The sequence below is a fragment of the Lingula anatina genome, chromosome 7 (assembly GCF_051362555.1).
Source record: "Lingula anatina isolate TDL-2025a chromosome 7, LinAna3.0, whole genome shotgun sequence".
Classification (NCBI taxonomy): Eukaryota; Metazoa; Brachiopoda; class Lingulata; order Lingulida; family Lingulidae; genus Lingula; species Lingula anatina.
This window is the reverse complement of record NC_141773.1, coordinates 13,294,580-13,313,152: the sequence shown is the minus strand read 5'-3', so window position 1 is coordinate 13,313,152 and position 18,573 is coordinate 13,294,580. Positions and strand designations below refer to the sequence as shown.

At 36.8% G+C, this 18,573-nt stretch overlaps 1 protein-coding gene and 1 non-coding gene across 7 annotated transcripts in view; one reads left to right on the top strand and one right to left on the bottom strand.

Moving 5' to 3' along the window:
* The first annotated feature begins 85 nt into the window (after positions 1-85).
* The window catches only part of LOC106165881 (macrophage mannose receptor 1), a 39,541-nt gene continuing 21,053 nt past the window's right edge, over positions 86-18,573 (top strand). For 5 of the 6 annotated variants that reach the window (XM_087018392.1, XM_087018394.1, XM_087018393.1 and 2 more), the window contains exons 1-16: positions 87-399; positions 5,156-5,316; positions 6,012-6,139; positions 6,648-6,775; positions 7,424-7,514; positions 7,867-7,987; positions 8,275-8,375; positions 8,782-8,897; positions 9,293-9,422; positions 9,792-9,868; positions 10,441-10,560; positions 14,044-14,151; positions 14,385-14,543; positions 14,883-14,965; positions 15,280-15,484; positions 15,913-16,083. In XM_087018392.1, coding sequence (XP_086874518.1) covers positions 339-399; positions 5,156-5,316; positions 6,012-6,139; positions 6,648-6,775; positions 7,424-7,514; positions 7,867-7,987; positions 8,275-8,375; positions 8,782-8,897; positions 9,293-9,422; positions 9,792-9,868; positions 10,441-10,560; positions 14,044-14,151; positions 14,385-14,543; positions 14,883-14,965; positions 15,280-15,484; positions 15,913-16,083 — 1,960 coding nt within the window. In that variant the 5' untranslated portion in view covers positions 87-338. Of the gene's footprint in view, positions 400-5,155; positions 5,317-6,011; positions 6,140-6,647; positions 6,776-7,423; positions 7,515-7,866; positions 7,988-8,274; positions 8,376-8,781; positions 8,898-9,292; positions 9,423-9,791; positions 9,869-10,440; positions 10,561-14,043; positions 14,152-14,384; positions 14,544-14,882; positions 14,966-15,279; positions 15,485-15,912; positions 16,084-18,573 lie in introns of all 6 variants that reach the window. The other variant, XM_087018389.1, reaches the window with a different exon arrangement.
* Positions 2,496-2,577, bottom strand: Trnas-aga (transfer RNA serine (anticodon AGA)). Its single transcript has one exon. It is a non-coding gene; the product is annotated as a tRNA-Ser (tRNA).

Genomic DNA, 18,573 nt, shown 5'->3' with positions numbered 1-18,573 from the left:
GCGTTCTTACGCCTTTGTTTATTCATAGTATAAAAACAATCACGGCTTGTAAACAGCCGTCCTACCCACGGCGCATGTGACGCTACGTCACAGGCTCAAACGGGGCTATCAGCTGGTAGCTGGTTCCTTATCGGCCTCCTTAACTGTCGTGCGTCCAAAGGTTTGACTAACGTTAACAATCTACATCATGTGAGTTGTACAAAGGCATTCTTTAACTTTATTTCAACGCGAAGGTTGGACGGCGACTGTTATTGTACATTTAGTGCGGAGCACTCGGTGAGAACGAAGCGTGGGACAGGGGATGCGTGCTTGATTTTGTCAAAGCGACTCGAGGCGAGATGGAGCATTATTACTACCCAGCAGTTTTATTTATTGGAATTGTACTATTCTTAAGTTCAGGTACGTTAAAGAAAATGTTTCAGCTATTTTCTCTTTTTTCTCTCTTTTTTTCTAGATTTTTTACTTGTTTAAGTCGCATAACAGATATTCATATTTAACGCGGATGACAAGGAAATGTTACTGGGGGCCCACTTACTAATGTTCTGCTATGGTCCACGTTACGAAAAGAATCACATGTAAGCATGAGAAGTAATACGCAGATTGAAAAATTTTACCAGTCCCATGACAGGTCCCACGTAACATACTTAACCCGATCTTGACTGGAATGCCCCGATATTCAGAATACTGTGTATGCTTTTGATAGTTACTTAAGGCAGCACCGCTGGTGTTGATATCCTCCTATATCTGATAACATCATGTTTTATTGACTGCCACGTTTAAAACGACTTAAATTTATTGAAGTGATCGCCATAGTAGTGATGTCAAATCGCCTATAAATACGCTGTGCGCTTTCAGTCAGTACTTCTCGCAATCTAGTGAAATATAATCCACCCACTACCATATCCATCTCAGTAGAATGTTGTGTTATAAAGCACATGTTAAAATCATTATAATGCGAAATTTAAGAAAAAGACACGAATTAAATTCGTCATGTTGCCTAATACGACTACCCTGCCACATCTGAAGACCGTGGTTTAAATTACACAGACCTCGACGTTATCATCTTGAGCAATGGTCTTGGCTAAAAAGCATAGTTTAGCTTGTGCTTTTTATCACAAAAATAGCGACAGAAAAATCAGGGACCTTATTGACAAATTTGGGTTGGTATATGAAAGTAAGGGGCGGCAACTGAGGTATGATATTAACGCAGAATCGTGGCCGACACAATCCACAAAGTAGATTGGGGTCAGCTTAGCTCTTGTAGGGGGTGGATGCTCGATTCCGGGGTGATCTCGAGGCCGAAGGGGGAGGATCCTTTCATTGAGACAAGTTATCACATCGAACCTCTACCGCGCTGTGTACTATGTTATCATTATCTAACTGCACCAAGGTATGGACCCACTGTGTTATAGAAGGCGAGAGGTCGTCCTTTGGGTTAACTTAAGTCAATAAAATAATATGCGATAGGGGAACAGAGAGGAAGGGGTGGAATCTTATTGTTTTTAACCATCCTGTAGATAGGTCTAAGGCAGCCGGTGCAAGAGAAGGGGCTCTTGATCTTCGTCCCATTTTTTGCCATCCCTATCTTTAATGAACGTAATTAGTCTTTCTAAGTTCCTCGGTGTCATGCTGCATCTCCCCTTTTTATACGGAATGCCAGTACGCAACGAGGAAAGTGTAAATTACCACAATATTCTCACTTTACTCCTAATCAAATTAAATGTAGTTTCTGAAGGACAACAGGTTAATAGTCCAATCAAACCAAGTTCTACAAAACAGAAAAAAAAAGGTTTATAAAAACTCACGCGTCCGGCCGCTCCTATTTCCTTCAAATATTGTTTTATTTGAAGCCGGAGAACACGTGCACATGTTGGGGACTACGATATAGTGTTGTTTACGCTAGAAATCGAATTGGCCTCCCTTCACACCACTTGTTGTGTAATTTTAACTGCATAGATTGTTTTATGTCAAACGGCATCTGTTTTGAATTTTGGTGGTCGTTGCCCAAGCTTTCGTCAACAACTCCAAATATTAGAGTACTGCTGAGCAGTGTGTTGCATCAAGTTTTGTAACACCGACCGCGAGAAGAATAATGACGAAGCTATACGGAAAGCTGCATTATGTCGTATAGTGTGTAAAATAGTAATGTGGAATGAAAACAAGAACAAAAACAAATTCTGTATTTTTTTTTTTTTTTTTTAGATTTAAAAAAATGAAAGTTTAGCTACTTTGCCCGTATTTAGAGAAAAATTAGACATTCACTCTCGCTTACGTAAGACCCCACCCTGCTTATATTTACTGTTCTTATTTTCGGCTCAACGGAAATTGAATATCTTCAAGAACGGATATTTGCGGCGATGCGTTGATGCATTTTTTCACTCTCAATTTTGTTTAGTGCAAGTTTTTATTGGCAAGGGCAGTAGCTTTTGCACTTGTTTCGTCAAATTTTAAAACACCTGTTATGACAGATACTGCAGAAAAAAAAAGGACCCATACGCAATCGACAGGATTCGAACCTGTGCGGGGAGACCCCAACAGATTTCTAGTCTGTCGCCTTAACCACTCGGCCACGACTGCCATGACTTGCTTATAAGTTGGGTCATTTCTAGAATAAAAGTTCTATAAAGGTTAACTCATATTCTAAAGCCGCATTTATATGCATTTGAAACGTGGCTACTTGCCTTTCCCAATCCTTTCTTCAAAAGTGCCTAAACCCCTCAAATAAAAGTACCTGATTACAGAATGGATAGTGCAGGATATGATGAAACATTCTCTCATTTGCATTTCTGTTATTTTAAAACTAAACTTATGTCTAAGGCCGGAATATTTTTTTTAAATATTGCACAGGGCACCAAAAGAAATCATGACAATTGATCGCGCTAAATCAATTCCTTTCAGCAACAAACGGGATCTTACTTACATGTAATATAGCGTTTCAGATAACAATGAACGCCTTATTAAAGAACACTTTGTTTTTCAATGAAAATAAGTTTCAGCATAGCTGATACTAACTTTATGTTTGCCATGAAAAATATAATTGTGTAAGTTATAGGGAAAACCCCAAGAATTTCAGAGAGTCAAATATCTATATCTATACAATAATGTGAACCTGTACCTACGTGAACACATCTCGTGATCAGGCTATTATATCATCTAGGGTTAGTTTCAGTTATAGGACAAATAGACATATTACTCATAGGTTGAATCAACGTATCAATACGTTCGTTCAAGCGCACGTGCGTTTGTGTGTGTGTGTGTGTGTGTGTGTTGGGAGGGGGTATACGCAAATTAAAAAATTGACACCGGGGACGTTTAAGCGCCCAGAAAAGGTAGAGGATTTAATTAGGCAAAGTAGTTGACCCACTGAATTAAAAATATTTACCTGAGTGATATGTATCAACCCTCGCCGCAGGTTGGTGTTTATTTTGTTTTGAAGATGGTTATGTATCAAAGAGGACCCTCTAAAGATAAGGTCGCAACATAAGTTAATCAGTGACTTATTATAATTAACCCGTGATATTATGGTATAGTAACTTTTGGTCTCATCTAGCCTCTCAATACCATAACAAGAAGTGTTAATCCTATTGTCATCTCTGATAAGAAGTAACCTTATTCCCCTACCTAGCTTTTGTAGTTCGTTAACTGCATTGTTTTAACTCTCTTTCATCAATTATTACGACCGCATTTGTAACTTTAAACACGTGAGCATATGTTGACCCTTCTTTAAGATAAAAGCTTTTCAGAAAGACACACTTTTACAATTGATAATTCGAAATTGCTATTTTATTTTCAATTAGAGCGTCAGAAATCTGCATGTAGTACTTTGTATGAAGAAAAGTATCGTATTATTATTATTTCACTGCGTTAATCATTACCTTGAAAAACAATGGGTTATTGAAAATAAGGACAAAAAATTACTGGAGTAATAATACGGTGTCAAGTATCATTTATAACCCACCGACCCAGCGATAAACAAAATGAAACTAAACTGGCATCTGTTAAATTGGATTTTTTTTAAACCAAAAGTGAAAAAATTGTTTACACAATGTACAAGTACTATTCTTACTCCACGCTTAGCATAACTTTCGTAAGACAGCTCTGGTAGATGCCACCTACAATGTAGCAGCTTATTTGTCTTGTGCGGAAATCAGCAATTCTTTTAATGTATAAAATACATTTTATTATTATAAGGAAAAAGTCAATGCTTCAACATAGTAGGCAGATCTTAGGGACCATTTCAAGACCCAGTCGTACTAACTGTGGATCGATCTATCTTCAAGGGGATAATGTCTCGCTAAATTGCAATCAACTTAAGCTTAGATATCTGTTACGCTTACTGAAGCTGCTAGGGGGTAATTAATTATCGTATAGCAGCTCCAGTAGCCGTGCCAGACGTCTAACCGGTTAAGCTGAAAACAATTTAGCGAGAAGCCCTTTGGAGATGGATCGATCCTGTTAGATCGATCTAGGCATGGAAACCTAGTCTTATAGGGGCATTTCACGTTAACATGAGTCACAGTTGTCACGGATGTGAACTCACTATCGCATCCGAGCCATTTTTCCTGACAGATTGCATTATACAGTATTGTACAGGCTTGAATACTTCAGACCACTGAGGAAAAATATAAAACGGTGTAAATGAGCTCTAAGGACAATGTATAGAACTGTTGTCTTTGTTCTATTCAATAAACGCTGTCAGCAAGATTATTGAAATTATGTCAAAGGGTTAGTTGTCCTTTAAGATTTTTATTTCAATGCCTTTATCGCTTCGATGTTTGTTATTTGGAGCGTGTTATTTGATAAATCTAGATTTAATTTCCAAGCAGCTGAACGCAAGACTTAACCCTGATGGCCTAGATAGTGTTTCTATCTATTTTTATCAGGTTTTTATTTAATCCATAATTTCGTAAAAGCAGGTAAAAGCCGCTCATCAGTCCAACGAAACAAGTTTTAGGTAATATTAACCAATTTAATGGGAAGATGAATAATGAGTTGTGCGAATTTTGATGGCTGGACAATATTGTATTTCTACAGCAACATACAACTTGCATATAGCTCTTATCACACTATAACGCACGCCTTAGGGCCTATATGTCCAAATAAAATGCTGAATAATACATTGATGAATCAAGGGCGTTGTTTCTGAATTTTCCAGCTCACGGTCAGTTGTGTCCACCGGGATGGCTGGAGAGTCCAGTCACCGACTACTGCTACCAGTTCAATACGTATGACGTTAAGAAGTCGTGGAGTGAGGCAAGGGCAGCATGCGTAGCGCAACAAGGAGATCTATTCTCATATTCATCTCAGGGAGAAAAGGTTAGTGTCTCAGAGACCATTCCCAGACCCTATCGTACTAAATTTGGATCTAACTATCTCCACGGGGATTCTCGCTTAATTTCGATTAACTTTTAAAGTGGCTAAGATGTCTGTCACGCCTACAGAAGCTAATAGGGGGTAATTAACTATCGTTTAGCAGTTTTGGCAGGCTGCGCGTGCCAGACATCTAAGCCACTTAGGTTGAAAGCAATTTAGCGAGAAACCCCGTGGAGATGGACGAATCCTGTTAGATCGATTCATGGACGGGAACCCAGTCTCAGATGATATAGGCCTATCAAACCAGTGACACATATAAACCGGTCCTTGGCATGAGGCCCACAGCAAGCAGGGGAAAAATATCTTGTACACAGTTCTGAAAACTACTCTTCTCAAAAATGTTAGGAACATGTGCAAAGATATGTAGGTGAACCTTACCTCATTACCCCAAATGAGATTTTTTTCTAAAATTACACATTAGTTATGCGTTTTTGATTAATTAATTTTTTTAGAATTTATACTATGGGAAGTATACTATGGGAATCAAGCACCTCCTTGATTTAAAAAAAAATGTCCAAAACAAAACTAGTTTATTTTCAAATGTATTCAGAGCAACAATATTTTTAATAGTAACTGAAGTTTACAGAGTTTTTTATTTTTTTAAAAGAATAATGACTTTGTTCTGTTTGTTCTTTAAGGACTGGCTGAAGAAGCAAATGTTGATTTATCAAGCGCAAGATTCACGCACGTGGCAGTGGTGGTCCGGTTACAGCGACAACAGCGGTTCCTGGCGGTGGGAGGACGGAAATAATGACACATCCCTTGTGTAAGTATAAAAATAGAAACAATTTAAGCCTATATAGCTTCGGCAAATAAATAAAATGAAAATAAAATGAGTAAAATAAAATAAAAAGGCTAACACAATATCGATTAAGATAACAGCAGTATTTATTGATATTATTTTTTTTAAAAAAGTGATGCCTAATTTTTGTTTCATAATTCATACCTTTACGTGCGCCTGTTAAACTATCGAATATAAAGCCATTTTTAGAGTTCAGTTGGCCCATTCTAATTATATGTCTTTTTGCATGTTCAGCACTTCTGCATGTACTCGTAGACCTATCTATTGTTTTTCTTAATTTAAGAGATTGAAATATAACATGTTATTAAAGTCGAGCGCTTTACACCCCGGTACCGCCGATATCCAATGCTCTGGTATACCTTTATTGCCCTTTTTAAAAACTCCGTTTATGATGAGCTCTTCACATGTGTTCCGGCCGTCAAAAACTTTGAAAGACATCTGTTATTTTTTCCTTTCCTTTTAATTCCTCTAGGACTTGGAGCCCAGGAGAGCCTAACAACTACGCCGGGATAGAGCACTGCGGGGAAGTGGTAACAAACGGAAAGATGAACGATAATAACTGCGACAATGTTATGCCATACGTATGCAAAAGCATGAAAGGTAGGCGTGTAACAATTATACATTTAATTAAAAGGCGCTGTTAATTACCTCCTCTACAACGAATTTCTGGGTAATAGATAGGGCCTACAGTTTAGATAGATAGATAGATACTAGTACTGTAGGTAAGCCTACATGTATTTTAAAAATCAAATAGTTTAAAAATTCTATGAAATGTTGAAAAGATCAAACACATTGCTAGGCAGGAAAGTGCTTTTGACGAAGTGATAATAATAATTATAAAAGAAGAAGTTTTTACAAATGCCATGCTATATTTCATCGACAGATATCCACAAACTTTTCTAGAGTTATCGGCAAATAGTTATTGCCCTTTTTACAAATTATTTCCGTGGATAAACTGAAATACAGATTCACATCGTAAGTTGCAGCTTAATCTGCGTATTTAGTGTTTTAAAATAACAAACAGAGCTACATTTCACATGGGGGGGGGGAGGGAAGGCGGTAAGTACTCTAAGATATATACTGGCATTTATCTATAAGTTATACAATCAGCCATGTTCTAGATCGAGTCACTTATCGAATTGTAATTAACTCAGTTGACGTTAGACTGAAGATTTTATTTTAAGATTTTTCAAGCCATCATTTCGTAATACTCAGTTTTATCGTAATAATGAGATACTTTTGTTCCAGGCAAACCCAGCAAGTGTCCCCCAGACTGGCAAGATGTGGAGGGCTCCTGTTACAAACACTTTGAAACAGAACTGAACTGGAATGAAGCTAGGTAGCTCATGTTTATTGTGTATAGCATGTATAGGCCTTTTAATCATGCCCTTTGGTGGAGATGGGGAGGGGGGTGATGGGGGGGTTAGGAAGAAACCAATCTTTTCAGTCTTTTGGCTTGAGAAAAAGAACTATTCTCAATCAAAATTTGGTGTACTCATCTCAGGAACCTTTGGGAGAGGGTAAAAAAATTGATATTTCTTATCAAAAAGAGACCCCCCTTCGAAATAGCTGGCCACGGGCCCATTTACTGATCTCACCAGAGATGTAAAGGGAGGTAGATACAGCCCAGTTGTATTACAGACAGGTGGGTGATTTAGCACTTTGTTTGGAATCTTTTCTCTTTTGAACAGGACCGACTGCCAACGTTATGGAGCTGATCTTCCAGATATACAGACTGATGCAGAGCAACAGTACCTTCTGGATACGGTCAAGTGTAAAGGAAAGCCATCTTGGATTGGTCTAAAGGCAAAGGTATGTTACTTACATATATAATATGCAGAGTGGTTTTGCCCTGATAGCATGATGACGCAGGTACAGCTTTGATAAAGTTGGTATTTGGGTGGCATTAACTTTCAAATCTGGGCCAGTGTCAAATTTTGGACATTTTTTTTTTTAGTATCATATATGTAGACATATGTGAACCACTCAGAATCCAAAATTAGAGACAAAAATGGTTTGTATTAATTGATTATTGATGTTGATTTGAGAACCACATTGTAATGATTTTAATTTCAATTTTTCTGTTTTTTCCTGTTTAGGTTACAACTACTCCAACAAACAAGTTTCAGTGGGTGACAGGAGATGAGTTGGGAATTGGGTCAACTGCAAGATGGGCACAGCGACAGCCATTTGTGGAAAAGTATAACTTTACATTGCGTTTGGTGTGACAGGCTGAGATTGTGCCATTGTGGATGGTTGTACTGAGATTTTGTGTTTGATATTATTATTGACAGATATGCCATAGTGACTGTTTTATGAAAACCACTGTTTTGTTGAAATTATTATGTGGTGTTGTGTGAGATGAAAGAATCAATTACAAATGTAGTATGGTCAAGTCGCACTGTGCCAGATGATTCAGTAACCATAGCTCAAGAGAAGACCTTGACAGATCTGTTTGCAATAGTACTTAACTGTGGAAGAAACATCAGTGGCTAGAACATTAGGTCATTCAAATCCACTATTTTCTTATGATTTGTGTAAGCTGTACTTCACATTGTGTTTGCTAAGATAGAAAATAGTCTTCACATATTTCTTATTTGCTTCAGAGCCAGAGCCAATACAACATGTGTTGAGATAATAACTACTGCACTGACAGCCAGTGAGTCTTGGGCCACTGCTCAATGTTCTGTAGAAAGACCATACATTTGTAAAAAACCTGAAGGTAATGTGAAATAAACTGATATGGTACCTTAATTACTGAGAATTTTGTAGCAACAGTAAGCATTTTATGAAAGAAGTACTGGTACTTGAACTTTTTTTATCTGAGACGGGGCTGTTAGTTTTATATATACTAGTGCAGGTTGAGCCCTATATTAATTTTTGTTTGTTTGTTTGTCTTTTGGGGTGGTTATAGAAAACATTTGTATTTCAAAGTGCAATTGTTGAAAAAGAAAATAAAATTATCTTAATTCAGAATGGCAAATTGATATCCTTTGCAAATAAAAATTACTGCAGAAAACTAAGAAAAAAGAATTGCAGATAATCTTATTTCTTTGGACTTAAGAAAATAAATAGAATGAGCTTTCACTGATTCCTATATTCAACTGTATATTTCAGGAACTTGTGCGGCTGGATGGAAGATCAACAAGAACATGTGTTATCAACTGAACTCCAACCTGAGGCTGTCCTTTGTAGATGCTGCTGACTACTGTAACTCACAAGGAGGCAGTATGGTCACAGTTTACAAGTAAGAATGGCTTTTTGTGTGTGGGGTGGTCTGTTTCATGACAATACTGAAGTCTAAAATAAGTTTTAGCGGAGGCAGTTAAAAGTAAAATTTACATTGTTGGCTGTCTGAATTTAGCACACAGTATAAGCTAAGACCAAAATTTAATAATAATGTTGATGAAGCAACCTAATGTGGTTAATTACAATTTCAAATATTTGGATGACCTTTTGTACTTGGGATTTGTCATATTGGACTTGAAGGTCTTACTAGAGGGTCAAATGACTCTATTTCTTTATTAAAACTTTCCTGGGTGATTAGTTTATTAATTTGATCATATCATTTACGGATAGCATCACCAATGAATGCTGTGTTTTTATGCTCTTTCAGTCCAGAAGTTCAAAATTTTTTGAAGTTGAATAAAAGAGAGTTTAGCCAGAGTTCTTCATTTTGGATTGGTGCCAAGAGTGAGTGTTTTACTCTCCTTTCAGAATTTATGAAATGCAAAATGTAATTACTGAAACACATGGAAGGAAGATATGAAGCAAGTGACTAACGATATGTGTTGGCAGTATGGCATAACAGTACTCATCTGCCAAATTATTTTCACAATTTATCACTGTAACTATTTGTAAGAAATTAAATTGGAAGTTTGATTTTCTGATTGTAACTACATGTATTTTACGCACATTGATGTGACAGTAATGCATACCTAACACAAAGTGGCCATTTCTGAAATCAACAATTTAAACCCTCTTAGGCTTGCTAATATTTCAGATATTACACTTCTATTTACTCCATATTTTATCATTTCTTCCCCTTTGACATAAGCCAAAGTTGATTAGAACAGGACTTTTTTCCTGCCTAAACATTGGCCTGTGTAAAGTAAATAATGGCTGAAATTATGACTGACAGTACTTTCAAAATTAACTAAAGTGTAGATACTTTTCAAAGTTCTGTAAAAAAGAACGAATTAAAAATATAAAGGAATCATTTTGTGAGATGATTAAATTGAATGCCATTATCTTTTCTATTATAGCAACTTCTGATGGGAGCAATTTGGAGTGGGTGGATGGGACACCAGTCAGTAAAACCTCACCCAACTGGTCAACCCAGCCCAGTGGTCAGCTCAACAGCTCCTGTGTCCAGATCTTTGCTGGTCAGTAAAACTCCATCCAACTGGCCAGCTTAGCCAACTGCTGGCACACAAATCTCAAATAGCTTGAAATTGTTAAGTGCTGAAAGAATGTAACCAAATCAAATACTACAGTCTGAATCAATTTAGTATAATGTATAAATTGCTTAAACAAATTTATTTTAAACAGTATGATTATTTTGTTATTTATTTATTTTGTGAAATATTCCAGTGAAGTCATTTAAAATTTGGAAATATTTATTTAAGTTACTAGATTATTGTACCACCAGCGTAGGCGCTGGCGGTACACATGGTTTTAGTCCCGACCCGTATGTTCCGCCGGCTCCTGCGGCTCCGCCGGCTCCTGCGGCTCCGCCGGCTCCTGCGGCTCCGCCGCCAAGTCACCGTTACCGCTTCTCCTCCTAGACTACTAGGGACTGCGTACCCATCTCTTGGATTTAGGTCACCTATAATCTCAACTCGTTCCACGTAAAATTTGGGCTTTGTCGGTATTGGGGTCTAGGTGTGGCACTCATTGCAATGCACCCTTGTCCAAAAATGGCAAAATTAAATGCTAATTATCTACCCTACGGAAGGAATTATGGGAAAAATTTCTACAGACAGCTTTCCAAAAGTCATATGTGTAGATTTCAAATATGCCCTTGGATTTGACCTTTGACCTTTATTTCAAGGTCAAACGGGCCAAAATTTTCAAAAAAACGGAATTTTTTACGAAAAAAAATTTTTTTGCGCTGTTATTCAGACACTACACAGACTTAACCAATAATATTATTGGGAAGTATTACCCTTTGGGTCATCTTTCATCTCTGTGAATTTGGGGTCAATCGGTGCATTTTCATGGGAGTAGCGGCCATAAGATACCGAAACTGAAAACTGTCTCTAATTCGGGAACCGTTAGTGCTAGAGACCCATTCTTTTTTGTATTTTGTAGAGCATGTAAAGCCCAATACTGATGGTGGTCTCCGTTTTTTTGTATTCTATACGGTTTTCGAGTTACGCTGTATCAAAAAGTACATATTGGTGGTGAAAGCAAAATGTGCAGTGCGGTAATGGATAATAAATTTTGAACTCCCGAAAAATAAAACATAAGGCTTGGCGAGGCAGACAACCTGTGGTCATAAATGACATTATTTCATCAAATTTGAACATCTGGAAATTCAGAGCACCTCCCATTTCAAAAATTTTGACCAAAATGACCTTTTCTTTATTTTAATTAATTTTTTCTGTACGAAATTTATGGCACATTATTGTAACTCCAAAATTATAACATTTAGTCCCTTATATCTCCAAAACTGGCAGAGATAGGTCCATGGTTACTATTGAACTTGAATAGGAAATCATATACTGGCAATCTAAGTGTGACCTTGAAATTGACCTTTGACCTACTTCTCATCATGAATTGAACTTTGCACATTTTGGTTCCCTTTTATCTCCAAAACTGGCAGAGATAGGTCCATAGTTACTATTGAACTTGAATAGGAAGTCATATACTGGCAATCTAAATGTGACCTTGAAATTGACCTTTGACCTACTTTACACCATAAACTGAACTTTGCAAATTTTGTTCCCTTTTATCTCCAAAACTGGCAGTGATAGGTCTATGGTTACTATTGAATTTGAATAGGAAGTCATATACTGGCAATCTAAATGTGACCTTGAAATTGACCTTTGACCTACTTTTCATCATGAATTCAACTTTGCAAATTTTGGTTCCCTTTTATCTCCAAAACTGGCAGAGATAGGTCCATAGTTACTATTGAACTTGAATAGGAAGTCATATACTGGCAATCTTAATGTGACCTTGAAATTGACCTTTGACCTACTTTACACCATGAACTGAACTTTGCAAATTTTTAATGCTTTTATTTTCAAAACTGGCAGAGATACGCCCATAGTTACTATTGAATTTGTATAGGAAGTCATACGAGGCAATTAACTGTGACCTTAAAATTGACCTTTGACCTACTTTTAACCATGAACTGAACTTTGCAAATTTTGTTCCCTTTTATCTCCAAAACTAGCAGAGAAAGGTCCATAGTTACTATTGAACTTGAATAGGAAGTCATGTACTGGCAATATAAATGTGACCTTGAAATTGACCTTTGACCTACTTTACACCATAAACTGAACTTTGCAACTTTTTAATGCTTTTATTTTCAAGACTGGCAGAGATATGCCATAGTTACTATTGAATTTGAATAGAAAGTCATACGAGGCAATCTAAGTGTGACCTTGAAATTGACCTTTGACCTACTTTTCATCATGATATGAAGTTTACAAATTTTGGTTCCCTTTTATCTCCAAAACTGGCAGAGATAGGTCCATAGTTACTATTGAACTTGAATAGGAAGTCATATACTGGCAATCTAAATGTGACCTTGAAATTGACCTTTGACCTACTTCACACCATAAACTGAACTTTGCAACTTTTTAATGCTTTTATTTTCAAAACTGGCAGAGTTACGCCCATAGTTACTATTGAATTTGAATAAAAAGTCATACGAGGCAATTTACTGTGACCTTAAAATTGACCTTTGACCTACTTTTAACCATGAACTGAACTTTGCAAATTTTGTTCCCTTTTATCTCCAAAACTAGCAGAGATAGGTCCATAGTTACTATTGAACTTGAATAGGAAGTCATATACTGGCAATCTAAATGTGACCTTGAAATTGACATTTGACCTACTTTTCATCAGGAATTGAACTTTGCAAATTTCCGTTCCCTTTTATCTCCAAAACTGGCAGAGATAGGTCCACAGTTACTATTGAACTTGAATATGAAGTCATTAGAGGCAATTTACTGTGACCTTAAAATTGACCTTTAACCTACTTTTAACTATGAACTTAACTTTGCAAATTTTGGTTCCCTTTTATTTCCAAAACTGATAAGATACGCCCATAGTTACTATTAAATTTGAATAGGAAGTCATATACTGGCAAACTAAGTGTGACCTTGAAATTTACATTTGACCTACTTTTTATCATGAATTGAAGTTTACAAATTTTGGTTCTCTTTTAACTCCAAAACTGGCAGAGATAGGTCCATAGTTGCTATTGAACTTGAATAGGAAGTCATATACTGCAAATTTACTGTGACCTGGAAATTGACCTTTGACCTACCTTACTATGAACTGAACTTTGATTGTACCATTTTTAGTTATATATATTTTTTTTTTGCATATTTTGAGAATTCTTGTTGATTGCATTTTTACAGCTTGTCAAGCACAAGACTGGTGGTGGCGTCCCTTTTTGTGTGTGTGGGGGTCTATACGATCGCGCTTACCCCAGCTGGTGGTACAATATTCGGAGGCGGTATCGCCTCTCTGATCCTCTAGTTTTCCTTCAATAAACAGTATGGCCATGGGAAGGATATTCTGATTTCAGATGCATAATAAAGTGTTATTAGTTTGCATGTATTGTAAGCCAACAGCAAAAGCTGTTTATTCTTTGGTTTCTCTAAATGACTTATGAATTAATTACTCAGGTGATGCCAATGCAAAGTGGAGTTTAAATGGCAACTGTCTCCTGGAGCAGCCATTTGTGTGTCAGATTGGAACTGAAAAGGTGGTGCTGCCACCTACAGTAGCTCCAGGTAAAATTGGTTAGAATTAATTAATACTCCAATCTTCCAATGTGTAAAGTTAATCATTAAATCAATTATAATTAACTCCTTTAGATAAATATTTTTTAGAATTTAAATAAGCAACTTGTTATATGCTTATAATATGGAAAGTGCACTGACATTGTGAAGGACTGCATCATGTATACAAATTATTATTATTATTATTATTATTATTATTATTATTATTATTATTATTTCTTCAGCCAAGGGGAGTTGTGAGGCTGGCTGGGAAGCTTATTCCTTCTACTGCTACTATTTTTCCAATAATGCGACAACCTGGGTTGAAGCTGAGCAGTCCTGTACTGGCATGGGAGCACATCTGCTCAGTTTAACTTCAGACAGGGAAAGTTCTTTCATAGACAGTAAGTAGTGCTGGTTACATGACACTGGCATGAACTGCTGGCCAGTTTAACACAAAGAACTTATAGCTCTTTCATATACTAATATAGACATTATAGATACTAGTAAGAATTATTGGTTATGTCAGATTGCCATTATAATTAATGTTGATCTTATAACATTTGAAGTCGATTATGATACCAGACTAGAGTGAAATTCCCTTTTGTAGAAGATGTACCTTGTTCATATATAAACAAAGTGTCACATTTTTTAGACCAGGTAAGACAAATTATCCCAGGTAAACTACTCAACATGCTCATGACGTTAACTAGGTAGCTCAATTACCTTGTCTGTATTTATAGGTAAACTAAGTGACAATGCTTGGCTTGGTCTAAATGACAGGAAATTAGAAGGCACTTGGGTTTGGACCTCCCAGACTGATGTGGTAGGTACTAATAGCAGCCTTGGTAACTGCAATTTAAGAAGGTGTCCATTTATTGCTGTGTCCTGTGACTAAGGGTTCATTTTTAATGAGACTATAATTCTATGTAGATCAATCTAACTCCGTGGGGACTCTCACTGAATATTTACAGATTAACATAACTCCTCTTGTTTCCAATGAAATCATGTAATCACCAGACTTTTCTGAATTCTACTCAATGCCACAAGTGAGAGCCCCTGCAAAGTTGGATCCATCTATGTAGAAGGAAAGATTCATTGGGAATGAGCTCTAACAGTTCAGTGATGAATTTTTTTCAGCCTTACACCAACTGGAACAAACTCAGCTGGACCTCGGAGCCCAATAATCGTGGAGGTTATGGCCAGCCGGAGAATTGTGCCGAAATCATTGGAAGCGCTGTAGCTTTCAAAGGCAAATGGAATGATATTGACTGCAGCTTGAAGAGGCAGTTTGTCTGCAAGAAGGGGGCATTGCCTTTACAGAGCACCACAGCAGCATCAACAAGTAAATATATTGTATAAATTAAGAAACTACTCACCCATAATAAAAAGCACATGACTGGAACTTGAAAAGAACCTGTTTAGGAATTAAATATGATATTATTCTGATTGAGTTGGGTTATATTTTACACCAAATTAATGATATGATAGCAAAACAAAATTGGAAAATACATTAACAATTTTTAGTCAGACTATATCCTGTAAATGGCCAATGTTTTCATGCCGAAAAAAACGTGAAAGCCAGAAATTGGCTTGATTATATTATAATGCATTGTACTCCACTAATGCCATTCAATAAGACACGTTGGTTAGAACTTGCCATGTAAAGATATCACTTAACGCTTCCTGAGGTTGGTGTGTGTTTTATATCATATTTGGATTTCATTTTTATCCCTTTTTGGATATATTTAAACACCAGTACTATAATTCCAGCCGCCTGGTCCTCGAAGTGCGGTCCATTCTGGGAGGACAATCCTCTAAATGATTACTGCTATCAGTTCCACTCAGAAGAATTGACCTGGCATGATGCCTTGTCCCATTGCCGAGCCAACGGAGGCGATCTGGCCAGTATTACCTCAGTGGTGGAACAGGGTTATATCACTAGTAAGTAGGATTGGCACATGGGTAGGAATAATAATTATAATAAGACAAGACACGTAAAGATAAATATTCTAATCATTTTCAAAAAAAAAAAGTAAATTAAATAAATAAATAAATAAATAAATAAATAAATAAAAGTTATAATAAATAAATGAATAAATAAAACAATCCCATACAGTGCATATATACCACTTCAAAGTATTAAATTTCCAAATCAATTTCTGTGTCAATGAACTGTGCATGCTTTTGAACTTTTGGCTTTTTAAAGAATGACAAACACTATCTTTTATTGTACCACCAGCGTTAGCGCTGGCGGTACACATGGTTTCGGTCCCGTCCGGATCGTTCCGCCGGCTCCGCCGGCTCCGTTGGCTCCGCCGGCTCCGCCAGCTCCGCCGGACGGCTACCGTTACCGCTTCTCCTCCTAGACGGTAAGGGCCCCCGTACCCATCTCATGGATTTAGGTCACCTATAATCTCAACTCGTTCCACGTAAAATTTGGGCTTTGTCGGTATTGGGGTCTGGGTGTGGCACTCATTGCAATGCACCCTTGTCTAAAAATGGCAAAATTAAATGCTAATTATCTACCCTACGGAAGGAGTTATGGGAAAAATTTCTATAGACGGCTTTCCAAAAGTCATATGTGTAGATTTCAAATATACCCTTGGATTTGACCTTTGACCTCTACTTCAAGGTCAAATGGGCCAAAATTTTCAAAAAAATGAAATTTTTTACGAAAAAAAATTTTTTTGCCCTGTTATTCAGACACCACACAGACTTAACCAATAATATTATTGGAAAGTGTTACCCTTCAGGTCATCTTTCATCTCCATGAATTTGGGGTCAATCGGTGCATTTTCACGGGAGTAGCGGCCATAAGATACCGAAACTGAAAACTGTCTCTAATTCGGGAACCGTTAATGCTAGAGACCCATTCTTTTTTGCATTTTGTAGAGCATGTAAAGCCCAACACTGGGGGTGGTCTCGGTTTTTTTGTATTCCATACGGTTTTCGAGTTACGCTGTATCAAAAAGTACATATTGGTGGTAAAAGCAAAATGTGCAGTACGGTAATGGATAATAAATTTTGAACTCTGGAAAAATAAAACATAAGGCTTGGCAAAGCAGACAACTTGTGTTCAAAAATGACATTATTTCATCAAATTTGAACTTCTGAAACTTCAGAGCACCTCCTATTTCAAGAATTTTGACCAAAATGACATTTTCTTTATTTTAATTAATTTTTTCTGTACGAAATTTAAGGCACATTATGGTAACTCCAAAATTATAACATCTAGTCCCTTATATCTCCAAAACTGGCAGAGATAGGTCCATAGTTACTATTGAAGTTGAATAGGAAGTCATATACTGGCAATCTTACTATGACCTTGAAATTGACCTTTGACCTACTTTTCACCATGAACTGAATTTTGCAAATTTTGCTTTCCTTTTATCTCCAAAACTGGCAGAGATATGTCCGTAGTTACTATTGAACTTGAATAGGAAGTCATATACTGGCAATCTATATGTGACATTAAAATTGACCTTTGACCTACTTTTCACCATGAACTGAATTTTGCAAATTTTGCTTTCCTTTTATCTCCAAAACTGGCAGAGATAGGTCCATAGTTACTATTGAACTTGAATAGGAAGTCATATACTGGCAATCTAAATGTGACCTTGAAATTGACCTTTGACCTACTTTTCACCATGAACTGAACTTTGCAAACTTTTCTTCCCTTTTATCTCCAAAACTGGCTGAGATAGGTCCATAGTTACTATTGAACTTGAAAAGGAAGTCATATACTGGCAATCTAAATGTGACCTTAAAATTGACCTTTGACCTACTTTACACCATGAACTGAATTTTGCAAATTTTGCTTTCCTTTTATCTCCAAAACTGGCTGAGATAGGTCCGTAGTTACTATTGAACTTGAATAGGAAGTCATATACTGGCAATCTAAATGTGACCTTAAAATTGACCTTTGACCTACTTTTCACGATAAACTGAACTTTGCAAATTTTGCTTCCCTTTTATCTCCAAAACTGGCAGAGATAGGTCCATAGTTGCTATTGAACTTGAATAGGAAGTCATATACTGGCAATCTAAATGTGACCTTGAAATTGACCTTTGACCTACTTTTCACCATGAACTGAACTTTGCAAACTTTTCTTCCCTTTTATCTCCAAAACTGGCTGAGATAGGACCATAGTTACTATTGAACTTGAAAAGGAAGTCATATACTGGCAATCTAAATGTGACCTTAAAATTGACCTTTGACCTACTTTACACCATGAACTGAATTTTGCAAATTTTGCTTTCCTTTTATCTCCAAAACTGGCTGAGATAGGTCCGTAGTTACTATTGAAGTTGAATAGGAAGTCATATACTGGCATTATAAATGTGACATTAAAATTGACCTTTGACCTACTTTTCACCATAAACTGAACTTTGCAAATTTTGCTTCCCTTTTATCTCCAAAACTGGCAGAGA